Below are 27,404 nucleotides of genomic sequence, written 5' to 3'. Positions count from 1 at the left end.
AAATCTTTGAATATTTCAAATCCTTTCAATGTTTTTTGAAGAAAAATATTTTAGCGTTACAAATGTTGGCTTAAAAAATGCACATATTCAAAGATTTGCACACATTTTCACGACTTTTCAAAAATAGCAGATCTACAAGCTCGCAGCGCGGCACTCGGTGCCGCGCTGTGAGCTTGTATATCTGCTATTTTTCAATAGCTAAAGTTACCAGGGCCTCTCCACCTTGGGCCCTGGTAACTCAGTCCCACTTTACCCCCCCTTGTGACGCCCCTGCACACACGCAAGGGAATGAATGAACGGACGGACGGACGGACGGACGGACGGACGGACGGACGGACGGACGGACGTGTGTCTGCATGAGTGGAACGTTGCAACGTTGGTGGCACAGATGGCCACAGATGTTGTATTGAGCTGAGTGTTGTTCGACAGAGGGCTGTTTTCCCCTCTGGGGGGCACCAGAGATCTTTTTATGCAGCATTATCATAGCATGTAACCTTGACCCATGCAGGCAATGCACTGGAGATGTTTAGGAATAGCACTGGCAGAGAAGGCAGAGAAGTAGGGCTGTCACAATTATTACATAATCGTCTAATCGTGATTTTTTTGAAATAATCGTGATTATTTTTCATAATCGTCATAATCGTTTCCATGTTGAAAAATTTTCATATATGTTTAAAAAAAGTCAAAAATAGTGGAAATAGCAGACGCGTTGTGAGCTTGTAGATCTGCTATTTCCACAACCAATGTTCTTTTTTAAGTATAAAGTTGTCAAATATGTCAGTAATTTCTTTGTATATTTAAGTTATGTGTCATATCTGCCATGTGCAACTTAAGCCTAAAAGCCAAACAGAAATGTAATTGTCAACAACAAAAACACAATGAAATCATTAATCGCAATTATTTGAGTGACAAATAATCGTCATGTAAAATAGCATAATCGTGACATCCCTAGAGAGAAGTATACTGACAGGTGTGTGTTTGTGCGTGTATCAGGTGAAGCTGATACCAGAGATCGCGGCGTGCCACGGTATCCTGATCACCTCGTACTCGGCCGTGAGGCTCATGGAGGACACCCTGCAGCGCTACGACTGGCACTACATCATCCTGGACGAGGGCCACAAGATCAGGAACCCCAACGCCCGGGTCACCATCGCCTGTAAACAGGTATGAGTACTGTTTTTACCCACACACACACAACGTCCAGCTATAAACCAATTTATATTTATAAATAGCGTATTTACAAGCTCACAGCGCATGACATGGCCGATTGTTTGCCCCAGAATAGGGACGCAAGGGTCCATGTGGTTATATATCGTTGTTGTTGGGTGGAAACCTTGTATGTCCAAAACAGTTCGTTTTGTATTTAAAAAAAAATAGCCGATCTACAAGCACACAACGCCTCGCATCACGAGGCGTTGTGTGCTTGTAGATCTGCTATTTTCTCTAGTTTTGTGTGACAGTCTTGTATGATGAAGCAGGGCTTTACTTTACGAAGAAACGTACACATTTGAAACTTGGAGATGAAGGTTTCTGCCGGACAGTGACAATGGTATAATCATTCATGGATAGTGAGCTTTTTTTTTTGCTATTTTCACCACCCGACACTGTCCTACGACAAACTATAAATCACGCTTACTGTACGTGTTTTAAGACTCATTTTCTTTCATATATGGTCTCTCTCTCCCGTTCCAGTTCCGGACCCCCCACAGGTTCATCCTGTCAGGCTCTCCCATGCAGAACAACCTGAAGGAGCTGTGGTCGCTGTTCGACTTTGTCTTCCCCGGCAAGCTGGGCACTCTGCCCGTCTTCATGGAGCAGTTCTCCGTGCCCATCACCATGGGAGGCTACAGCAACGCCTCGCCTGTGCAGGTACACACACACACATCACCATGGGAGGCTACAGCAACGCCTCGCCTGTGCAGGTACACACACACACATCACCATGGGAGGCTACAGCAATTTCTCGCCTGTGCAGGTATACCAGTGCACGCACACACACACACACACACACACACACACACACACACACACACACACACACACACACTAGACATACTGTGTACCGCTTTGCATGATTTTAGGGCAAAATCTGTGGGAGCAGTGTCCAAAAATGTGTTTTGCAAGAATCGGCTTCATGGTGGCGCTAAAAGAGGGCCATGTGAGAAAGGAGTGGTAGAGGTTGTGCTTTGGCAGCCAAGGAGTGTGTGTGTGCAAATCTTGGCATGGATAGGGGCAACGGTGGCGGAGATATGAGTAGGGCAGAAGTGTGACGTGACGTGACTGACTGACAGACAGCCGGTGGAGGTTTTGATAGTAACTGCGACCTGGCGGTCGCAATCAGTGGTTTTCAACTAGTTGTCCGGGGACCACCAGTGGTCCTTGAGGGGATTCCAGGTGGTCCCCAGCTAAATGATGGAGAGTTGGTAACCAAGTGGACCCTTTTATACATCTGTAACTCTGTAACTGTAAAAGAGTCTTGAGGCTAAATCTCATAAAATGGTGGTCCGTGGCTCAAATGCAGAATAAATAATAGTCCTTGGTGTGAAAAGGGTTGAAAACCACTGGTTTACATCGCATGCGCGGAGGCACACGCATACTTAATTTCCATCACTCTGTCTGATAATGAAGAGGTAGTTTGATATGAGAGAGAGACAGTGGAAGGATGATGTAAATGCATGCAGAGGCTACAGTATGTGGCACATCCCCTGGTGTCAGAGAGAGAGAGAGAGAGAAGAGAGAAGTGGAGAGCTGGTGAGCTAAATCGTAGCCCTTTGTCATTAGTGTCCAGTCGTTAATAACCCCGCTGACTGTATGGATTTAATTATTTAAGATGGCTATTGATGCTCCTTCCGCTGTCGATAATAAAAACCTTTACTAATTATTGATGTTATTAAATGGTCGGGGAGAGGGCTAAAGCTCCGGCCGCCTCGCTCGCTTCCTCCAGAAGACTCTCAGCAGCCAGCGCTCGTCTGTGTGGCCAGTACTGTACTGTGAAAATAGACCATCTATGGACTGTATGGCCAGTACTGTACTGTGAAAATAGACCATCTATGGACTTGTAGATAAGCTCTTTTTATCCATTTAGTCCTGGAACGCATCTGTGGAACTCTAGATCTTAAATTTAACCATTATTTTATTAACTATTAAAAAATAGCTGATATACAAGCTCACAGCGCTTGTAGATCTGCTATTTTTGAAAACAAGTGAACATTTGTGCAAATCTTTGATTTCTTCTTTTTTTTTTTTGCGAACATTTGTAACTCAAATCTTTCTTTCTCAGCGTCCCTGCCCTGGAACAAAATATTTTGAGATGGGGGGGGGGGGGTCCGCGGTCAAATAGATATAATTCTAGGAGTCCTTGACATGAAAAGGTTTGAGCACCACTGATATAGAAACATACATTTTTCTGAAAATCGTTAGGATTTAGAAGACTTTTTTGTATTTTTTAGGTCTTAGGTTAAAAAATGTCTAACTTTTGACAAATCTTCACAAATCTTCTCTTATGTGGGTCCTCCCCTGCACAAGATCTTTTCAAATAGGGGTCTGCGGCCGAATAAATAAACACATACATATCAATCCTGGGGTCCTTGATGTGAAATGTTTTTAGAAGCACAACTGTGTTCTATTCGTCTGTCATTCAATGTTATATGAGATGCTTAAATGGTTTCCTGTGGAAATAAGCTTAGACTTTTCATGGATCTCCTTTTAGTAGACCTTGTACCAGTGAACTGTACCGTCATGAAACTGTACCTTTTCCTATGCAAACTTCTAATAAAGTCTTCAATCAATCAAATCAAATCTATAGATAACAACCTGTGTAGTGTGTGTGTTGTGTGGTGTGACGTAGTGGGGTGGGGGGTTGGACATGGCTGTGGGATCCATTACCGAAGCCTGTGTGTGTGTGTGTGTGTGTGTGTGTGTGTGTGTGTGTGTGTGTGTGTGTGTGCACGTGCATGTGTGTATCCCCACATGAATCCACCCAGCAGCTTAACAGAGACAAGAGGTCCTCCTCCTTCCTTTGTGGTGGAGGCCCTCAACAACAAGCCAGAGTGTTAGTGTTAGTGTCCCCTCCAGGGTTGTCTTTGATCCCCCCTCCTGCACCCATCCCATCCCTAAAGCCATTTCATGTTTAAAAGCTCTAACTGGCCTTTAGCCCCCCACTCTGGATAAGGCATAGCAGGACGTTTTTACTACAGGGACAAGCCGGCCCCAGTGGTGGAAAAAGTACTACTATTTTTTTACTTAAGTATAAGTATCAATACGGCAATAAAGAAATAGTCGGTTACAAGTTAAAGTTCGGAATTCAAAATGTATTTGAGTAAAAGTACAAAGGTACTGTATTGGTATCGAGATGTACCTAAAACACCAAACGTACTTATTATGCAGAATGTACAATTTGAAGTTTTCAAATATATAAAATGTATTAAAGATCTTATGAAAATAGTAGATCTACAAGTTCACAATACTCGCAATGCGTCACATCGCGACTTGTAGCATTGGCTATTTTCAAATGGCCGACATGTATTATATTGAATTGGTTAATGTATGTTTTGTAATAATAATCAAAATCTATTAAGTAACTAGTAACCAAAGTTTTCAAAGAATTGTAGTGGAGTTAAAAGTACAATATTTGCCTCCGAGATGTAGTGGAGTGGAAGTAAAAGTAATGAAAATTGGAAATGCTCTCAAAATTGTACTTAAAGTACAGCAATTGAGTAGATTTTACTTCATTACTCTACACCACTTCCAAACTCCTCCTAAACCCTTAGCACTACAGAAAAAATCAATGACCATACATGAAGCTAGTTAGCATTTGTTTTTGTTTTTAGGTTTTTAAGAACTTTGATTATATTGTGTTTTTTTCTAGATAGATATACATTTGCATTTGTCATATTGTTGATGATGTACTGACATATTATCTTGTTTATTATTGTGATGTTATCTGCTTATTGTAAGTCGCTTTGGATTAAAAGCGTCTGCTAAATGCCTAAACTGTAAACTGTAAGCGGCCGCTGCAGCGTAAGGACCGAGCGCGGTGGAGAGAATCCCCGCCATGTCCGATGGAACAGGCCCACAGCACTGATGAAAGAGGAGGGGAGGAGGAGAGCTCCCTGTGGCCCCAAGAGGCCCACAGCACTCCCATCAATGTTTAATGGCTGGTTCTGCTGAGAGGGGATGGAAGGAGGAGGCAGCTGATGATGAGAGAGGAAGTAAGAGAGGGGCGGGCTAAACGACAAGTGTTGCCCCCAGCCTGGACACGCTGACAGGTGTGAAGGCCAAACAGGATCTGGACCTGTAGGTCCTCCAAAAAGCCTTGAAATGACTTGAATCGTGTTTTATAAATCGCAGGCCTTAACCACCCTATTTCAGAAATGGCCTCATACGCGTTTGCGATGCGACGCAAGGTGAGCTCGTAGATTCTCGATCTTTGCCATTTCAGAAAGGTTTTGAAAATGTGTGAAATCTTTTGAAAATCTTTGCCTATATTGAAATGTCCAATACAGAGGGTACGCACGTGACATCATCATCATACCCAGAAGTTATGTAGGAATGCCTACTGACTGGCAAACAATTACTTTCTGGCCTTGACAGCCCATACATCCAAAAAGAAAAGTGTTTGGATGTATGGGCTGTTAAAAAACGTTTGCCACTCACTTTGCCACTCAATTTGCCATTCACTTTATGCATGTGCATACCCTCTATTAGGTATGATAGGGTTCTAGTGGTGAACCTTTCTCAACATGAAAAGGATTATGACGATTATGCAAAAATGTTTGCGATTATCTCAAATGATTGCGATTATGTAATCATTGTGACAGGCCTGGCCTGACTGTGTACTGCTGTTATGTAGGTTGTCTCTCATCTTGCTAGTCAACGTTTTAAGGGTTTAATTGTTGTTTCTCACCAGGTCCAGACGGCGTACAAGTGTGCCTGTGTGCTGAGGGACACCATCAACCCCTACCTGCTCAGGAGGATGAAAGCGGACGTCAAGGCCAGCCTCTCGTTGCCTGACAAAAACGAACAGGTAAGTCACCAGTGGTGGTAGTGGTAGTATCAATACTACAATGAAGAAATACTCATTTACAAGTAAAAGTCCAGAATTCTAAATTTACAACAGTGAAAAAATAATTGGTATCAAGCAGATCTATAAGATCGTCTATTCTCAAAAGGACAAATAGAGGTTCATGTATGTTTTGTAGTAATAATAATCAAAAGTAACTAGTAACTAAAGTTTTCAAATAAATGTAGTGGAGTAAAAGTATAATAATTGAATCCGAGATGTAGGGGGGTAGAGAAATTGAAAACACTCACCTAAAGTACAAATACCTCAAAAATGTTACTTAAAGGACGACTTCACCACTTTTCAACCTATCTTCATATTATTGTTCAAGATAAAATAGCACAATTGTTTCTACTCGTCCGTGTCTCTTAGGAGAGCTGTGGGCAGTTCAGAAACCTGTCTGCCAGTGACATCAGCGTTAGGCAGATTTTTATTTTAAAACTATATGTTTTACAAAATATATTTAGATTTGTATTATCACGAGAACAATGGCTTCCATTTTAACATTGCAACTTTTCGGGAATAGAAAGCCTGCCGTTTCTATTAGAACTGCCCACATCCCTCCTATGAGGCACAGACTGAGTAGTTTTTTGCTATTTTATCATGAACCAATTTAAATTATATGAAGATAGGTTGAAAAGTGGTGGAGTCGTCCTTTAAGTGCAGTACTTGCGTAAATGTACTTAGTTACTTCCCACCACTGTAAAGCCTCGAACAGAGTCGGGTCCCAGTGAGGTGTAGTCTTTTTGAGTCATAAAACTACAACGTTAACGCTCAAAAAGACTACACCGCACTACACCGCGGTGGATAGCCTTCCACCGCGGACCAGACTCTGTTCGAGGCTTTAGTCACCCCATAAGACCCTGTCTGACCGCGCCCTCTGTCCCCCCACTATCGAGCGGCCTCCTCCTCCGTCTGCTTGTGTCTCTCTTAACTGGGGAGGTATTTACTTGATTGGACGTGACTGTATGTGTCACATTCTAAAGAGACGTTGATGAATGGTGCGTGGCCCTCCTCGTCAAGGTGACGCCGGCTAATAAAGTCCCCGCTAAAGTAAAAGAATCAGGTATTCATTAAGCCATTCAGAACGGCTACACATTTTGTGTATCATTATTTTATGCTTTAACTATTGAAAAATAGCAGATATACAAGCTCACAGCGCGGCACCGAGTGCCGCGCTGCGAGCTTGTAGATCTGCTATTTTTGAAAAATCGTGAAAATTAGAATTTTGACCCGATTCTATAAGTGTCTTTTGAATCCTTCTAAGACTTTTTGAAAAACCTATGTTTCTATGTCGGCAATCTGGCCAGCCATCGTCAAAGAAAAGGTCCTTTTCACTTAACTGGAGCTCAGCTAGTCTGTTCTTGAGAGACTACTATGTCAGTGGTTCTCAAACCTTTTCATGTGAAGGATCCCCAAAATTATATGTATTTGGCCACGGACCCCCATTTAAAAATATCTAGTTCCAGGGACCACCCAGAAGCAAATTTGAGTTACAAACTCTCGCTTTGAAAATACATACATTCAAAGATTTGCACACATTTTCACGACTTTTTCAAAAATGGCAGATCTACAAGCTCGCAGCGCGGCACTCGGTGCCGCGCTGTGAGCTTGTATATCTGCTATTTTTCCACTGGTTAAAGCAGTCAATAATTCTAGGCCTGAATGGGTTAAGGTGGCTTCGGTCTCTGGTCTGCCCTCAGCCGTTGACGCCGGGCTGACTTCCCCCAGTCCAGTTCAGCTCATTAAGTCGCTCCCTCAGGACAGGCGGGGGCTCCTTAAAAAAAACACAACACAACACCTAATTCTCTCTCTCTCTCTCTCTCTCTCTCTCTCTCTCTCTCTCTCTCTCTCTCTCTCTCTCTCTCTCTCGACGCACACCCACCCACTTCATCAAGGGGCTTTAAAGAAGATGTTTGCTGCTCATTAAACTGTCTTGCACCATTGTGTGTGTGTGTGTGTGTGTGTGTGTGTGTGTGCGTGTGTGCGCGTGCGTGTGTGTGTGTGTGTTTGTGTTTGTGTTTGTGTGTGTAGGTTCTGTTTTGCAGATTAACAGAAGAGCAGCGGCAGGTGTATCAGAGCTTCTTGGATTCCAAAGAGGTCTACCAGATACTGAACGGCGACATGATGGTAACCATGATGGCTCTCTTCCTTTTCCACTCGGGGTTGAAAAATAAATTAAAAAAAACAGGAAAACATTCATTTGAGATTTTAGCTGTGTATATACTGTATATAGCAAATTGGTTGGCTATTCAAAAATACATTGGTTGGCTATTATACAAGCATGTAGTGCCTCACTATGAACTTGAAGATCTGCTATCTTTAAAAAATAAATTAAGGGTTGAGAACCAGTGTTGTCAGGACCCCCAGGGAGGTGGAAAAAAAGACCATTACGGCATGAAAAGTAATCAACAGACTGTATCATAAAAACTGGTCAAACATTGGCCAAATAGAGGGAGGCACAGTGGCGCAGTCGGTAGTGCTGTCGCCTCACAGCTAGAAGGTCCTTGGTTGGATTCCCGCCAGGGACGCTGTGGGTGCTGGGGCCGTGTTCTGTCCTCCGCGTCATCAGTGCCCATACCCGACATGGGGTTGGCGAAAGGGCCTGTGGAGTTTGCATTTTATCCCCATGTCTCCTAGGGTAGATACCCTCACAACAATATGCAGTAATCCTGGTCTCTATAATGCCTCCCCCTGGCCAGCCGGGGCGCCGGGGAAAGGAACTGGTTGGAATAATGTGTTCCTTCCACACGCTATGTCCAACCGGGGAACCTCCCCCCTTTTGAAGCTTGTAGATCTGCTATTTTCACAATATTTGTCTGTGGAACCGAGTCACAATATTTGTCTGTGGAACCGAGTCAAACAAAATGTAACGCCTCAACTCCTACAATTCGCAGTGCTTCTCAGGGTGTGGGTGGGGGGTTATTTTATGGGGTCACAGCCTGAAAAGGTTGAGCACCCCTGTCGTAAGGGGTCCATGTTTACACAGGCTCTTGTTTGACCAGTCAGTGCCTTATAACAAGGATGGAGGGGCGGTGGGGGCAAAACCTGTGGTCAGGTGAAGATTTCCAGGAACTAGACATGCCTTATTCATTATTTAACCCCACTAACTCTCTGTCTCTCTCTCTCTCTCTCTCTCTCTCTCTCTCTCTCTCTCTCTCTCTCTCTCTCTATCGCTCCTTCTCTCTCCTCTCTCACTCACGGGGGCTCATTTGCTTCCTCTCTTTTTCCGTTCCATAACTCCACTCTTCTCTCTCTGTGATCACACCTTGGAAGTGGCGTCATTAGATTATTATTCTTTTCTAGTTTTAATGAGTGCGTTTTAATGTTATTATGGCCCCTAATAGGAGGCCTGCGTCCACTATTCTTTATGACGACCTCTTTAAGGAGCTTGTAAGGTCGGTGCTTCTCGCATTAGTCCAGGTTCCACCCTGGAGAGAGACTCTCTCTTACCAGACATTCATCACCACCGACCCAAATGGACATGGTCAGCGAGCCCAGGGTGACCACAGCAGGATCACACACACACACACACACACACACACACACACACACACACACACACACACACACACACACACACACACACACACACTCTCAGCGGTCACTCTCAGTCCATTAACCACCATTACTAATGCAGTGGCCATTGGGCCTTCATCAGAGACGCAACGCGGGGCCATGTATATTATCTGTAAATAAATTATGTAAACTCATTCCTACGGACTTAAAGTAAATGCAATTATTTGTTTAAAGGCGCAACGCCATCATAGCGCACGTTAAGTTTCCGTATCTGCTTCATGTCACCGACCGGTCATAACGTTGAGGGCTTTTGGTGCAACGGTCAGTTTTGAATCAGAGCTTGCAACTGTCTGTTGTCTTTTCTGTATTCCATCAATCACTTTTTCGAAAAATCAAAAGGTGTTTTATTTACTTATTATTTATTTATCAACGAATCAACGCAAAACAATAAAAAAAACATCTTTCATAATTGACTAGATCAATTGAATTGGTATGATTAACCCCCCCCCCCCCCCCCCCCCCCCCCCCCATTTGATATTGTGCAAAAATAGATCATCATTTAAATGGATTAGTTTGATCAACTTTTGCAGCCCTCCTTCCGTATAATAATGTTGGAGAGATCCCTGTGATGCCAGGGGGAACAAATCCCTTTTATGCCCATATATGGAGATCCCTGATGTCCACTAGCCCTGATGTCCACATCACTGTGGCGCGACCTCGCCCTCAGTGGAACCACTCTACTAGTAAGACACCTCAGGGTGACATGCAACCTCGCCCTTTCTACCAGAATGGGTTTTGCGCTCTGACATCACTCTCTGGCTTCACTGTGATGTCACTCTAACAGAATCCATTCATGCCCATATATGGAGTTCCCTGATGTCATCAACATTAATGATGTCCTGTTAGAGAGATCCCTGTGATGCCAGGGGGAACAAATCCCTTTTATGCCCATATATGGAGATCCCTGATGTCCACTAAACCTGATGTCCACATCACTGTGGCGCGACCTCGCCTGTCGCCCTGAGGCGTCTTACTAGTAATACAAATAATAATAATTTGGTGACCTGACGAAGATGTCATCTTCTTATCGAAAGGCTCCATTCACCCTCTGAGCTGCTCCAGCACCTTCTTTATTCAACAAAATAACATATTTTCGTGGTTGTTTCAGGTGTTCTCGGGTCTGATAGCGCTGCGTAAGATCTGCAACCACCCGGACCTGTTCTCAGGGGGGCCGCGGATCCTGAAGGGTATCCCTGAGTCCCAGCTGACCGAGGAGGAGCACTTTGGCTACTGGAAGCGCTCTGGCAAGCTGATGGTGGTGGAGTCCCTGCTACGCCTCTGGTTCAGACAGGGACACCGCGTTCTGCTCTTCACTCAGTCCAGACAGGTGGGAAAATAGGGCTGCAACTGCTCTTAGCTTACAGTAGGCCGGTCACAATTATTACATAATCGTCCTATCACAATTATTTTAGATAATCGCAATTATTTGTGCATAATCATTTCCATGTTGAAAAATGTGAAAAATAGCTGATCTACAAGCTTACAACGCGTCACTTTTGTGACACCTTGTAAGCTTATAGATCACTTTGATGATGTGTGGGAAATAAACAATCTATAAGCTCACAAAGCGTCGCTTAAAGAAGCATTATGAGCTTGTGGATCAGCTATTTTCTGAATTTTTGAAATGTTATTTTGTTAAACTATGTTATTTTTGAATACTCATTTTTTATATTGAGTTGTCCGATTAACTGTTGCACCTCTGATAATTAACATGATATGCCTGTATAAGTCACACAGTCGAAATCCAATCAATCAATCAACCGATCGCTTTTCCAAAATATCAGCCATTGAAGATGTTGTTAATGTGTTTATTTATGTGTTTACATGTGTTAGTATTGATCACACTGTTCTAGTGGGGTTGTCGTCACCAGTGGCTTTTCAATCTATTGTATTATTGTCTACCTAGAACGCACAAGTGCCCCTAAAACTATTATGTCATTTGTGTGTGTGTGTGTGTGTGTGTGTGTGTGTGTGTGTGTGTGTGTGTGTGTGTGTGTGTGTGTGTGTGTGTGTGTGTGTGTGTGTGTGTGTGTGTGTGTGTGTGTGTGTGTGTGTGTGTGTGTGTGTGTGTGTAGGGGTGTCGCACCAAATTCTGGGCCCTGGGTACAAGAATTCACTCACATTTTGTGCTTTAACTATTGAAAAATAGCAGATATACAAGCTCACAGCGTGGCTCCGAGTGCCGCGCTGCGAGCTTGTAGATCTGCCAGTTTTGTAGATCTGCCATTGTTTGTAGATCTGTCATTTTTGAAAAAATCTTGAAAAATGTGTGCAAGTCTTTGAATATTTCAAATCCTTCCAAGGTTTTTTGAAAAACCTATGTTTCTATGTCAGTGGTGCTCAAATATTTTCATGCAAAGACCCCCAAAATGATATGTATTTGGCCACGGACCCCCATCTCAAAATATTTTGTTCCAGGGACCCCACCAGGAGCAAAATTTGAGTTACAAATGTTTCGCTTAAAAAATACATATATTCAAAGATTTGCACACATTTTCACGAGTTTTCAAAAATATCAGATATACAAGCTCACAGCGCGGCAGCTAAAGTATAAAATAATGAAGGCTCCTCCACCTTGGGCCCTAGTAAATCAGTCCCACGTTCGCCCCCCTTGTGACGCCCCTGTGTGTGTGTGTGTGTGTGTGTGTGTGTGTGTGTGTGTGTGTGTGTGTGTGTGTGTGTGTGTGTGTGTGTGTGTGTGTGTGTGTGTGTGTGTGTGTGTGTGTGTGTGTGTGTGTGTGTGTGTGAAGCCCCAGCTGTTGCTAGTCAATACCAATGAGATTATACCTCAGAGGGAACCTGAGACCATCCCTGTCGGTATCTCTGTCCATGTAATATTAATCTGCTCTAATCCTGTTAGACTTAATCCAAATCTCAGCCTCTCTCTCTCTCTCTTATGGTCAAGCTATATTCTGCCGTATTCCGGTGTCAGACAAGCGAGGAAAAGGGAACCAGTAAGACTCCCTAATCGGGAGATAAGCAACCGTCAGGTCGCATACACAAACTTTAGAAGGCAATGGTAGCCAATCAGGAGGGAAGATGTGGAAATGGGACAGATCCATTAAGAGATACTGTGTACAGCTTTGCGTGATTTTAGGGCAAGATCTGTAGGAGCAGTGTCCAAAAATGTGTTTTGCAAGAATCGGCCTCATAGCCTAGGTTGCGCTAGAAGAGGGCCATGTGAGAAATGTTGAGAAAAGGTTTGGCATGGATAGGGGCAATGGTGGTGGAGATATGAGTAGGGCAAAAGTGTGACGTGACGTGACGGACATACTGACTGACTGAGAGCCGGTGGAGGTTTGATAGTAACTGTTACCTGACAGTCGCAACAATCTACAAGCTCTCAACAGGCCGCACGTGGCACGCAACACTGCCATATGCCCAAATATAAATCACGCTTTACCTTTCTCTGTCTCTCATCCAGTGGTGGAACTAAGTACATTTACTTGAGTTCCAATTTCCAATACTTTTACTTTTACTACTACATCTCACATCCAAATATTGTACTTTTACTCCACTACATTTATTTGAAAACTTATGTATGTAGATTTTGATTATTATTACAAAACAAACATTAACCACTTTTGTGTTTTTTTTGCCGTTTGAAAATAACCAAACATTCTGCATAAGGAGTACTTTTACTTTTGGTACTGTGGGGGAATTCAGATCAATCAATAATCAATGAGAAAATGAGGAGACAAGACAATGTATTAGGTGGTGGTGGTTATGATTTATGTAACATGATATCATGGACAGAAGTACGTTTAACACTCAAGTCAGTGGTAAGGTAGTTCTGCGAAGAAGAATGGTCAGACACCTCCAAGGCCTCTGGGACAAGCTGTACCATAACAAAATAGGCTTTACCAAAAGCTACTGAGGCCTGTTGATGGGCTCTCGACTCTAATAACGTCACACATAATCAATCATGATAATATCATCTTTTACAGTACTTTAAGTACATTTTGATACCGGTACTTTTGTACTAAGTACATTTTGAATTCCGGACTTTTACTTGTAACAGGGTATTTCCCATATTGTAGCATTGATACTTTTTCAAACAAATATGAGTTCTTTTTTCCACCAGTGCGCGTTACCTTTCTCCGTCTCTCGTCTCACTCCAGTCCTCTTGTCGTCCTCAGATGTTAGAGATCCTGGAGGTGTTCGTGCGGCAGAACAACTACTCCTTCCTGAAGATGGACGGCACCACCACCATAGGGTCTCGGCAGCCCCTCATCAACCGCTACAACGAGGTGAGGGATTAGCCGCCTCTAATGGCTCCTAATGTTCCTCCCCCCTTCTATTCCCCGAGGGGGAACACTTTAGAAAAACGTGGCAATCCTCTGGCGCGCTGCTGCTCAATTCTCCCCCGAGGGTGGAAACACTAACTGACGACAATCTGTTGTTCGCTCTTTGTTATAACCTCATTGTCTCTCTCTACTACTAGTGCCATAAACTACAACGACCCATGTTGTTAGAATGATGTGAAGAATCTGAATCGACTTTGTCGCGTCACTCGATTTTCAGGTGTAGAGAGAGAAAAGAGAAGCTCTCAACATTGCAGTTACAGGTAGAGTTAGAATAGGTAAAGAGAATGGAGGAAAAGAACAATACAGAACAGGTTAAGGTACTGGTACTGTCGAACCAGAGTCCCAATATAAAATCATCCTTCACAAAGAGGAGGTGTAGGCACAGTTTTGTGTGTGTTCACTTGGGTCCGCATCAATATGCCGACGGGCCGGTATGCCGACACTAAAACTAACCCTAACCTCAGTAACCGTGACGAGGAACTAACCTGCCGACGCTACTCGGAACAACGGACCGGCGGAACAATGAGCGGACCCCTGTTCACTTAAGTTGAAACATGCAATCAAAACATCCACTTCAAATTGTAAAATGTTATCGTAAAGGAATACCGTACTTACTACTTCATAATACTAGTGTCACACAAAAGCGGCAAAATATGAACTATTTTTGCCGCTTTTTGAATTTGAATCCTGAAAGGTAACTTGTTTTGGACATAAACAAGATAAATGAGCTTTCTGTGTTTGTCCCTTGCAGGACACGTCCATTTTCATCTTCCTGTTGACCACCAGAGTAGGGGGTCTGGGGGTCAACCTCACCGGAGCCAACAGAGTCATCATATACGACCCAGACTGGAACCCAAGCACTGACACACAGGTACAACACACACACACACACACACACACACACACACACACACACACACACACTCGCACGCACGCACGCACGCACGCACGCACGCACACACACACACACACACACACACACACACACACACACACACGCGCGTGTGTATTAGATGTGCAATGGTTACGATTGGACTAATTGATTTACTTGATACTTTACCTTTAAAAAAAGAGCATTTTTACTGAACTACTCTGTTATTTTTGAATTATTTTACTTTACATGTATGTATTTATTTACTTTTTAACCCGGTTTTTGCACAACACCATTGGACAACAAAGTATAAGATAGAGCTTAAGTGGTTAATCAGAATAATCAAATTAGTCAATTAGAAAATTAGAAAACAATTGATTTGTTCTATATAAATTCTAAAAACAAATTACTATTATGAAAAGGTGCTTCTCGATTATTTTGTTCTCTCTCAATCTCTCAGAAAATAGTTGATTGTTGCGGCCCTTATTTGTATCGTAGTGACTGGCCCTCACAATTATCGTAATTCAATAGACACACAATGGTGGTTCAAACATCAGTATCAAGGAGATGTTTAGGTTTTTTCTAATGTGATGAATATTACTTCATGTGTCTGACAACACTATTTGCCGTACCATAAGATGTGACCTAATGGCTTGTTGTTGTTCTTTAGGCACGAGAGCGCGCCTGGAGGATTGGTCAGAAACAGAACGTGACCATCTACAGACTGTTGACTGCAGGGACCATCGAAGAGAAAATATACCACAGGTCAGTTAACACTGTAACATCCTGAGGGTTCATTTACCTCTGGGAGTGTACAAATGGAACCAAATGGAACCTGTAAGGCTCTCGCATCTGAAATTATTTAAAGCTATACTGTGTAAGTTGCTCAACTAGTGGTCAGTAGCGTTATAGCAAACCGCGGTTGCGTCTGCTTTTTTCGGCCGTTTTTCGCCGCGGACCGGGCCTTCAGACCACCGCGTCCGCCTCGCCGGCTCGCCCGCCTCGCCACGCATCCGTGGAGGTGTCTCGTGTCCCTCTGCGGACCAGCGTTGGGGAGTTACAGGCTAGACTTCTAGACCAGCGTAAACAAAGCTGTTGAAGCAAGCTATTTCCTGAAGAGACGCAAGATGCACTGTGATTGGCCGGTAGTGTATCATGTGTGTATGATCTGCAATGTGATTGGCCAACGTATACACAACGTATACGGATGATGCAGATGACATAACTTTGCCGGGAAATCCCGCCCCTGTCACGGCTAAGTAGAAAACATATAAAGAAAAGGCTTTTGGGGCTGAAATTAACGGAGTGGGGGTTCTAAAACTTTAGCGATTTAATAGTTAGGACAATTTTAAGATATGTTTTATAAAAAAAGTTACATAGTATAACTTTAAACATGAAATTACGGTGGAGGTTTGGTCTCTCTAGCGTTGAGAGACCCGGGTTCAAATTCCTGTGTAGGACGTTAAAACGTACGGATTGCAGGTTTAACCGCAACCGCCTTGAAATCAGAGGTGTCCGTTTTTTCAAAAAGACACGTTGGTACAACATCTTAGTGTCGGTCTCGATGCACAGCTTCTGTGCGTCAAGACAGACATCAAAAAGTTTGACCAACTTCTTTTTATAGAAAAAAAAAAGAAAAGAAAATAATTGCAACTATGGATATAAAATGTGAAATATGAAATGTAAAATTGAAATCATTGCAATAAAAAGTATATATAAAAAAAGAAGTTTTACCAACTTCAATATCCTGGTAATAGATACTATATCATCACTGTCTCCAAGTTTCACATTTGTAATTTTTTTTTCTCAAAGTAAAACCCTGCTTCATCATACAAGGCCGTCGCACAAAAGTAGTGAAAACAGCAGATCTACAAGCACACAACGCCTCGCGGCACGAGGCGGTGTGTGCTTGTAGACCGGCTGTTTTCACTAGTTTAAATCATTTTTAAAATGATAAACACAAAACAAACGGTTTTGGACATACACGGTTTCCACCCGACAACGACAATATATTGTTGCTGTCGGGCAGACACCTCTCATGTCTATATTCTATCTTTTTCTTTCTTTTTTTAAAGTCCTACTACATGCAGTGTCACACAAAAGCATCAAAAGTTCACGCCGCGTTTTGAGCTTGTCGATCTGCTACTTTAGCCCATTTAGAACGGGTACACATTATTGTGTATCATTATTTTATGCTTTAACTATTGAAAAATAGCAGATCTACAAGATCACAGCGCGGCACCGGGTGCCGCGCTGCGAGCTTGTAGATCTGCTATTTTTGAAAAATCAAGAAAATTTGAATTTTGACCCGGTTCTATAAGTGTCTTTTGAATCCTTCTAAGATTTTTTTGAAAAACCTATGTTTCTATGTCAGCAATCTGGCTTAGCCATCGTCAAAGAAAAGGCGATTTTCACTTAACTGGAGCTCAGTTAGTTTGTTCTTGAGAGACTACTATGTCAGTGGTTCTCAAACCTTTTCTTGTGAAGGACCCCCAAAATGATATGTATTTGGCCACGGACCCCCATCTCAAAATATTTAGTTCCAGGGACCACCCAGAAGCAAAATTTGAGTTACAAACGTTCGCTTTTAAAATACATACAGTATATTCAAATATTTGCACACATTTTCACGACCTTTTCAAAAATAGCAGATCTACAAGCTCGCAGTGCGGCACTCGGTGCCGCGCTGTGAGCTTGTATATCTGCTATTTTTCACTGGTTAAAGCATTCAATAATTCTAGGCCCTAAATGGTTCCTGAAAAGTCACAGTTTTGGACATACTGTATGAGGTTTCCACCCGACAGAGACGATATATTTGTTCTTTGTAATCTTTTATCTAGCTGCTCAGTGGTTGATGACACCAGGTCAGGGCCGCCTCTAGTACTGAGCAACAAACGATTTTATCTTTCAGGCAAATCTTCAAACAGTTCCTGACCAACCGGGTGCTGAAGGACCCCAAGCAGAGACGTTTCTTCAAGTCCAATGACATGTACGAGCTCTTCACCCTGGCCAGCCCAGACGGAACCGAGGGAACAGAGACCAGTGCCATATTCGCAGGTCAGCCAATTTGTTTCGTTTTCTTGTATGACCGTCTGACCCTTTAGTCCCATTTGGGACTCAAATACATGTGTTGTTAACTGTTCTGCTGCCCTTGACAGTCCTCACCGTCATTGAAAGGGTTAACACCATGGCGCCGTTGACGGTGAGGACTGTCAATCTTACTGTATATACAGTACGTCGATCCGCACCCGCCCGCATCGGTAATGTCCGCGATTTGTTTACAACGCACGTCGGGCGTGCACGCGAAGTGAACGTCCTCCATAGTAAATCCATTGAGAGGCCCATAAAGAGACTTCATTTACTCCAAAAGAGACATTTTGAGCCAGGTCTAATGTAAACAATACACACGGCTGGGCGCAGCCATGTTTCTCTTCTTGTCCCACACTGTCATGTGACTAGATGACGTAATCGTTGCCGTCAAGTGATAATCCAAAAAAACAAAAACAACCCCCTTCCGGCCCTTCAAAATAATAGCGGCGGCCGACGGAGGAAACGGCGCAGCACCAAGGCACCTAGCAACCTTCAGATTAAAAGGCAGTAATTGTGTTAAGGAACTTATTTCAATAAATACGATTAAAATAAGTCAAGAGTAGTAATGCCTGAAGCTCATATTGTACGTGAAATATCTCCCTGGGAAAGCGAGAGATGTTTCGTCTCACACCCGAGAGTCTGGGGTTTGAACCCGGGGAAAGATGAAGAACATGAAGAATGCAATTTTCTTTCCTACCACTAGACAATCTGTGAGACTCATACGAATTGGCCTCTTGAGTGAAATAATGCTGTTTGATGAACATTTTTAAAGAAATGGCTAATTAACATGTTTTTGAGCGGTGGTAAACCGCTCCATAGAATGGCTGTGCGTGTGACTGTAGCCACTCTTCCTCAGCGTTTTGCCATAGCAATGTGTGTGTGTGTGTGTAGCCATATTACATCACATTACATCACCAGTTACATCCTAGACCTATCTGTAGCCACTTTTCCTCAGCGTTTTGCCATAGCAATGTGTTTTCCTTAGCGTTTTGCCATAGCAATATGTGTGTGTGTGTGTGTAGCCATATTACATCACCAATTACATCCTAGACCTATATCCTAGTCTTTTTCCTCAGCGTTTTGCCATAGCAATGTGTGTGTGTGTAGCCTGTATTACATCACCAATTACCAATTGAAGACGTTATGCAAGCACGACCACCGCTCACTTCACATTGGGTGTGTTTTTATTGTTTGATGTGACCATAGGCATAGGATCAGAGGTCACCGTGCCAAAGAAACCAGAGAGGCCAAGGTCACAACACAGGTCCAGCAAGCACGCACAGAAACACTCCTCAGCCAACCAGAGCCGCGCTTCTCCAGAGCGCAGCCACTCCTCCACCAATCACATTCCCGCGCCAGGAGACGAGGACCCCGCCTCGCGCGACGGCGGCGGCGCGATCTCTCAGGATAAACCAAACGGGCTGACAGACAGCCAAAACGCCAGTCAAAACGGTGCAGCAGCCACGGGGCCAAATATAATTCCGTCAAGCGTTTCACGGCACTCAGGAGAGAAACGCAGAGACTCAGACGGAACCAGCCACAAGCAAACAAGCAAACACTGTGAAGAAACATCATCCAACCCGCACAGAGACGGAGTCTCTGCTCTGAGCAGCCCTCAGAAGCACAGGGAGAAGAGGAAGCACTGCGACCGGACCGACAGCGGCGGCGGCGCAGCGCGCAAGAAGGCGAAGCGCAGGCGATCCGGGGACGCTCGCTGCGAGGGCGAGCGAATCTCTCACCTGGTGAAGAGGAAGACGTTTAAGAAAGAGGCCGAGGACGACGCCAAGGAGCAGAAACAGAACGATGATTATGTATTGGCGAAGCTCTTCAAGAAATCCGGTACGTTTCTAAATGTGTTTGGATTTTTGGGGAGTGATTTTCTTTTTTTAACCCGTTCAGAACGGGTACACATTATGGTGTATTGTTATTTTATGCTTTAACTATTGAAAAATAGCAGATATACGAGCTCGCAGCGCGGCACCGAGTGCCGCGCTGCAAGCTTGTAGATCTGCTATTTTAGAAAAATCGTGAAAATTTGAATTTTGACCCGATTCTATAAGTGTCTTTTGAATCCTTCTAAGGTTTTTTGAAAAACCTATGTTTCTACTGTATGTCAGCAATCTGGCCAGCCATCGTCAAAGAAAAGGTCCTTTTCACTTAACTGGAGCTCAGTTAGTCTGTTCTTGAGAGACTACTGTGTCAGTGGTTCTAAAACCTTTTCATGTGAAGGACCCCAAAATTATATTTATTTGGCCACGGACCCGCATCTCAAAATATTTAGTTCCAGGGACCCCCCCAGAAGCAAAATTTGAGTTACAAACGTTCGCTTTGAAAATACATATATATTCAAAGATTTGCACACATTTTCACGACTTTAAAAAAAATAACAGATCTACAAGTTTGCAGCGCGGCACTCGGTGCCGCGCTGTGAGCTTGTATATCTGCTATTTTTCACTGGTTAAAGCATTCAATAATTCTAGACCTAAATTAATTTATTTTATGACATGCTCAAAATAAGGAACAGCAGGCTGGAAGTTTGTTCAACTCTTTGTCATGGCTCCACCCTCTTCCTCTGTTGCTGTGGTTCAGGTATCCACAGTGTGATGCAGCACGACACCATCATGGAGTCGTCCAGCGCGGACTACGTCCTGGTGGAGGCAGAGGCCAATCGAGTGGCCAAAGAGGCCCTGAGGGTGCTCAAGGTGTCCCGGCAAAAGTGCCGGCTTCCTTACAACAGGCCTCCTCCACCACCTGCTAGGTACATACACGCATACATCCATACAGTCTGTTAACCATGTGAACCCTAGTAGGGCTTTTTGGGAGGGTCCAGTGAGTTTTCACATACAGTATATCGTCGCGGGCAGAAACCTCTTATCTCCATCTTTAAACTTTTTGTGTTTTTCATAAATTAATGCTCTACCCATACTACAGCCTCACACAAAAGTGTTTTTTTGGGGGGGGCTTGTATGCCTTAATTGATAGGACATTAGACTGACAGGAAATGGGGGGAGAGATGGGGAGTGACATGCGGCAAAGGTCGTCCGGATCGGGAATCGAACCGGCGACGCCGCCAGGCATCCATGGACCAGTAGGCCAGCGGGCGCCCCTCACAAAAGTAGCTTTTCTGCAAGCTCGAAACGTGGCGTGAAGCAACGCGTTCTGAGCTTGTTGGCCTGCTATTCTTGCTGCTGAATCCTGAAGAATAACAGTTTTGGACATACGAGGTTTCCACCCGACAGAGGCTAACGTTAGCATGTACAGTGTATTATATAACGTGGACTCTCTTGGCAGGAAGCGGTTTGGCCTGAAGAAGAATCCTCTCTTGTCTGCGCCTCCTGCTAGCTCGGCCCCTGCCACAGACAAGTGCAAGGTAACGGCTAATTAAGTTCAAATTAAGAGCTACTTCACATCTGGTGGAGGTTATCGGAGCTCTTATGTGGTTGTGTTTAAATCAGTGGTTCCCATACTATTCAGGTCGAAACCCAAAAGAGACATTAGATGTTTGCCTGGGACCCAAACTAGTGAAAACAGGTGATCTACAAGCTCGCAACGCGCGTTTTGAGCTTATAGATCAGCTATTTTCACTACTTCTTAAACATTTGTTCTAATTTATTGAATTTCTTAGATTTTTCTTTGATTTCTTCATGAAATTACTGAAATAAAACATTGAATTTTGTTTTTAATTCATGAACAAAATAGCTTTTTTGGGGGAATGTTTTTTGAAAATATTTTGAATAATAATTGAAAAACAAAATGTAGGAAACAAAAAAACAAAAGGACCCATACAAATCTGTCTGCGACCCACAAATGGGTCCCGATCCACTGTTTGGGTAACTTAAATCATCCCAATCTTCCCTCCAGGACGCCGCCGTTCTGAAGAAGTCCGTCTCCAAGAAGAAGCTGGGCAGCTCGGCTGACGCTCTCTTCAGCGGGGAAGGAGTCGTGGGCGGCGAGTCCAACACGCCGCTCCCCTCCGCCTCCCTGCTGGCCAAGATGAAAGCGCGCAGTCACCTGGCCACGCCCGCCTCCAGCCGAGAGGCGGAGGAGGAGGAGGGGGAAGAGGGGGAAGGCGGACCCAGAGGAGGCCCGCCTGACGCGGCCTCCTCCTCCACCGAGCACGACGAGCTGCTGGTGGACCTGCGCAACTTCGTGGCGTTCCAGGCCAGCGTGGACGGACAGGCCACCACCCAGGAGGTGCTGGGCCACTTCACGCCCCGGCTGAGCAAGGAGCAGACGCCCGTGTTCCGGGAGCTGCTCCGCAGCATCTGTGACTTCCACCGAGGCGCCGGGCAGGAGGGGACCTGGAGGCTGAAGGAGAACTACCGCTGAAGTTAAAAACCCATTTTACTGTAGGCCTGAACGCAAATCTGTGTCACTTTAGTTTTGAACCACTTTAACCTTTATTTTATGCTTTAACTATTAAAGAAATAGCAGATATACAAGCTCACCGCGAGCTTGTAGATCTTCTATTTTTGAAGAATCTGGAACATTTGAGCTTTGGATATTTTTGAAGCGATTCTATAAATGTCTTCTAAATCCTCCTTCTAAATCAGTGGTTCTCAAACTTTTTCTTGTCAAGGACCCCCAAAATACTGTATGTGAAAATTTGGCCGCGGACCCCCATCTCAAAACATGTTGTTCCAGGGACCACCCAGAAGCAAATATTTGAGTTACAAATGTTCGCTTTTAAAAAGATATTCAAAGACTTTTTTCAAAAATAGCAGATCTACAAGCTTGCAGCGCACTGTGAGCTTGTAAATCTGCTATTTTTCAATAGTTAGATTATTAAATAATTCTAGGCCTAAATGGGTTAAAAGGTGACAGCATACTTCTGTGAGGTGAGGTCTTAACCGCGTGAAGCTTGGCGTCCCTACTCTGGGGCCGACAATGCGAGGGAAATCTGTCAAAGAGATTTGGTGTAGAATAACTAGTGGACTTAGTATTGTTCCTGGGGAACCTCACAGTCAACTAAGTATATCATTTATGTATATAAGTGTTTTGTTATTGTGGAGAAACCGAACAAAAAGTTATTGTGGAGGAAACAAACAAATGCATTGCCTTGCTGAAGCACCTTTTGCACATCCAATATTTTCAAACTACCCGAAGATCACTGCAGAAACGCACAATAAGTACATTGTGTGTGATGGGTAAGAAACTCAAGGTGCATAAGTGATTTAAAATGTTTAATTTCTACAGTCTGCCAGCAACATACCATGAACTGTTTTGAAGAAAGATTGATTGCCTGAGAAGTTTAGGGCGTACAAGCCTCTATAATCCCCCACTGAGGTATTACAAAAAAGTACAAATACAAACTTGTACACTGTCACCAAAAATGGCAAATCTGAGCATGTCTGAGAGTGATGAAAACAAACAGTGGCGATCCAGGTGTCTAAATCACCATCCCAGCATCTTCATGCAGGGGGTCTAATGTGCAGCGCTCAAATTGGAGATGCATTGAATATAAAACGATTTTGTCTGCAGAGAAATTGTTTGGTTTATAGGGTAAACCGGAAAATGTGTTGTTTTGCCGCGAGTTTTAGTCGAGTCCGTTCGTCGTTTTACATGAGGCTCACACTGCCACCGTGAGCGTTCGTCAACTCCTTATTTGGGCATGGAGCATAGAGGGCGCTTGTCTGCAGTCTGTGAATTATCCCAACAGCACCCAAGTAGAGTGCAGCCAGAAGTCATGTGATCTGAATGAAACTCGGATGGTTAACTTTCGTTTACCAAAGAAATTATGATATTGGGGTGAAAATAAGCCACAGTCAACTGGCTATATCTCTGCACTGGATTATCGAGGCCGGCTAATTTATTTCCCCAAGACTAGAATACCCGCGTGCTTCTTTTAACCCCACCCAGGGACGGATCGTGGCCAGGCATAATATTCAGATTCTTCAAACGTACGTGAAAACAATCTGCTGTCAAGGGCATGCAGAGCAGACAATGTTTTTGCATAGATGGAAGATGGAAAGAGTTTTTGTCAATGAGCTGTCACAGTACAGGTTTCGTGTGTGTGCCTCATCAACACCCATTTAGAGGATTCAGTGTTTAGAACTACAGTAGCGTTTGGAAATTGGAGCTATTGGTGGCCCGATGACAGCATTACTTTGCATTCTTGTTCTTATTGTTATCTTGTTATCTCTGAGTACACCAAAACAAATTCCAAATATTATTTTCACCAATAAATTGATTGAATATTTAATGCTTCACTATATGTATTATTACATAAAATAATTGGCCCGATGGACTGATGACAAAGCCCCTTGCTTAACTCATACTCTGCGATCCTCGTCGAAACCGGAGATTTCCCGCTGTACCTCTCTGCGATGCCCGTCGTTCCCGGAAATGTAATTAGCTTTAATCATTATGAAACGATTAAAAGTATGATCGCTGTATATAGCCGTTTCGGAGACTTTAGGCCCGCCCCCTAACTGTATCCGGTCGTATTTCCCGTTTGGACCGGATCTAGGTTTCCATATCCGGTCTGACGTCCAGTCGCAGCTCCGTTCGCATAGCTTTTCATTGTAAACAAGTGAGCTGACTGCATGGCCATATCATTTTTTTATTTATTTTGTAGCTGTTTGATTCCTCTACCCGCCTGGCATATGATCTGCGCACATATCGTCTGCTATGTGCGCGAACGTGTCCACGTGTTACCATAGCGCACAGCTGGCTTTTTTCAATGTTTTTTCATGTAAACACTGGCGGATAAGCAGGGATACAGCGTGGCAACGGATATGTCTATTTCAATGGGGGTTTTTTTATTCGAAAGCTGTCACCGAGTCTACACGTCTACTAGATGAGTCGCGCACAGATTGTGCACGATGCGTGCGCGTGCCCACGTTAAAAGGTAAGGACAATTTGGCAGCTGCTTACTACAGCTATGTTTAAAATGGCAGCAAAATTGTTAACAGCACCAATATGAAGGACTGCCCTAAATTCTTTCGATGGGTTATTTTTCTTTTTTAATCAGTGGTTTTCAACTGGTAGTCTGTGAAGGTATTGTAGTCCTTGACAATGCATTCATTCATGTTTTTTTTTTTTCGCCCCGTCCCTCATTTTATTATTGTTTTTTTTTTTTTATCTGAGGTCAGTGGAATCAAAGACATTGGAGGCTTGTGCTTCAATTCCAGGAGAGGTTCAGCTCATTAACTCTTATACCGCTACGGACGTTCCCGTTCGCCCCAATTCTCGAGGTCGCGCCGCGCCAATGGGGCTGTTAAGTATGACATCATTTTGTAGGCAGTGGAGAATTTCTGCCCCCAGTTTCCGTGAATCTTTTTACTATTTTTACTATTTACACATTTTTCTTCTCTTTGTTGTTGAAAGGAAAGTGTTAGAATTATACTTTAGTCGTTATTTTTGTCTCGGATCTGTTGAAAATGGCGAGGGACAGAAAATGCTCTGGGGGCAGATTCTCCTCTGCCTACAAAATGATGTCACGGCTTAAAAGCCCCATACGGCCGTTCGTTCATTTACCTTGTTGATGTCCGTAAGCTGATGAGGGGTCGCGCCGCCGTGTACTGTAATCACATCGCCCGCAGTGATGGTCTTAAAAATCCATTATGCGTTAACATCAACGGAGACCAATTCTCTTCCGTGTTGATTTTCTCTGGCCCTGAGGCTCTGTGGCCTCAGGGCCAAATTCACCGGCCAAATTCACATTAATTCTTGCATGACGCCACCCTCTGCTGCCTGGTCTGCCAAAGTGCATTGTTGCACAATAAAAAAATAATAATAATAATAAATAAATAAATGTCTATCTATCTACTATAACGTTGCAAAGGTAAGCCGCTTTTTGATGGCACCAGACGCAATAAATAAATAAATAATCTGGCAGTAGTAGAGTTAAGATCCGCAAGACTGTTGTTAACTCATTGAGTGCCGATCCCGAACTAGTTCGGCTTTAAAAAAAAAAAAAAAATTCCCATCAAATCTGGTGAACATGATTTCAATCGCGATTTTGCATGTTCCACCCCCATACAACCCCATCTAACATACAGGGCAGCCATTTTTGTTTACATAACATGTAAAACATAATGGCTATTATCTCAAGAATGCCTGAACGGATTTCCAATCGGATTTTTTTGTTTGAAAGCTGTGAACAAACTGCACAAATCCACTCCAATGCAATCATTCTTCTCTGTTTTTTTCCCATGCATGAGGTGTGCAAGGTTTAATCGAGGCTAAATTGCAGAAAATAGATCTTCTAAAATGCTTGGTAGCCAATAGCTAACTTCAAGCTAACTTCATCCTCTTCCTGTACATGCACAAAGGAAAGTGTTCAGGCATGTCATGGCTGCAGGGCTTGTGCATATACCAGCACTGTCTAAGTAGAATTCTCTGGTCATTGGGGCCCTCTAGTGGTGAAAAAGGGGGCACTCAAAGAGTTAACACAGACCCTTGTGAAGTTCTGGATGAGTTGTCTGGCAGTGTCTTTTACTTTGTGCAACTATGTATGCAAGAGGCAGAAAATGACATAAGATTCTGTCCCTCACTAGCCAAGAATAGAGACACTTTGCAACTCAAGAAAAACTCTAATATTATAACCCATATCTCCACCTTGCAGTTGTTGTTTTTTGTGGTTGACTGTTTGATTTAACTCTTGTTTAGCAACAGGAGCTTGGAGATTGTCCTCTGTCTCTATTGAATGAAGCATTTGGAAGCTGACTTGAGAGTCTTAACGGCTGAGTGGAGGAGAGAGGGATGTGTTATGGACTGACAGAGATATCTGTAGGTCACATGGTGCTTCATGGTGTTCAGGCTGAATTATACCTCAGGTCGTTCCGACAAAGCTATTTGATTGGTTGAAATAGCTATCTACCCGTGCGAATAATGACGATAACCACACTGGTCTAATCAAATGTAAACATCAGCTGTGCCGGGTCCTGTCCCAGCACTATGCTAAACCTCGTCGCTCCCGGGAAATATAGAAGTGATTTTCAGGGAGCAACACTTGACCAAGTATAAATTCAGCCATTAGTTGACGAAGATATGTCCGTTCGTTATTCTATTTTTGTTTTTCGTATGGTATTTTCTATCATCTCATAATCCTATCTCTGGTTATACTGAATTACATGTGCATTCTTTGAACAACAGTGACAGATCTAACCCGGTCATTATACATGATTCCAGTTTGCGGGGCCATATGTGGTGCAAGCCATGCAGGGAGACGCTGTTCTGTAAATGTTTTGGGCTTTTCACACACTGTTACCACACATTTCTTAGTTGTCACTGCTGTTGTATCCGACTGTACCCACAAGCTTAACCCTTTGATGTCTGCTATACAGTATCTCTCTTGTAAATGTTTCGGGGAGCACCGGGTGCTTTTCTGTTATTGAATAGATTGTATTTATTTTATTTTTGTTTGTATTTCCTCATGGCTGAATGCACCCGGACTGAAAGTCGTAACTCTTCTCTTGAATAATTGAGCAATGTTGTATTTGCATTGAAAGTTAATGCAGCCTCACTGATGTTGGAATTTGGAATACTACAA

The 27,404-nt window shown here is 43.5% G+C and overlaps 1 protein-coding gene across 1 annotated transcript in view; it reads left to right on the top strand.

The window, feature by feature from the left end:
* ercc6 (excision repair cross-complementation group 6) overlaps positions 1 to 27,404 on the top strand; it is a 44,546-nt gene extending 17,142 nt beyond the window's left edge. Inside the window, exons 10-22 of the mRNA XM_080739761.1 lie at positions 994 to 1,164; positions 1,693 to 1,869; positions 5,909 to 6,025; positions 8,096 to 8,191; positions 10,749 to 10,967; positions 13,780 to 13,890; positions 14,699 to 14,818; positions 15,489 to 15,583; positions 17,730 to 17,875; positions 19,115 to 19,747; positions 20,498 to 20,666; positions 21,200 to 21,278; positions 21,770 to 27,404. Of these exons, the coding sequence (XP_080595887.1) occupies positions 994 to 1,164; positions 1,693 to 1,869; positions 5,909 to 6,025; positions 8,096 to 8,191; positions 10,749 to 10,967; positions 13,780 to 13,890; positions 14,699 to 14,818; positions 15,489 to 15,583; positions 17,730 to 17,875; positions 19,115 to 19,747; positions 20,498 to 20,666; positions 21,200 to 21,278; positions 21,770 to 22,237 (2,601 nt within the window). The 3' untranslated portion in view covers positions 22,238 to 27,404. The remainder of the gene's footprint in view (positions 1 to 993; positions 1,165 to 1,692; positions 1,870 to 5,908; positions 6,026 to 8,095; positions 8,192 to 10,748; positions 10,968 to 13,779; positions 13,891 to 14,698; positions 14,819 to 15,488; positions 15,584 to 17,729; positions 17,876 to 19,114; positions 19,748 to 20,497; positions 20,667 to 21,199; positions 21,279 to 21,769) is intronic.

This window comes from Nannobrachium achirus (genome assembly GCF_963921795.1).
Source record: "Nannobrachium achirus genome assembly, chromosome: 13".
In the NCBI taxonomy this organism is placed as follows: Eukaryota; Metazoa; Chordata; class Actinopteri; order Myctophiformes; family Myctophidae; genus Nannobrachium; species Nannobrachium achirus.
This window is presented reverse-complemented; position numbering and strand designations above follow the sequence as displayed.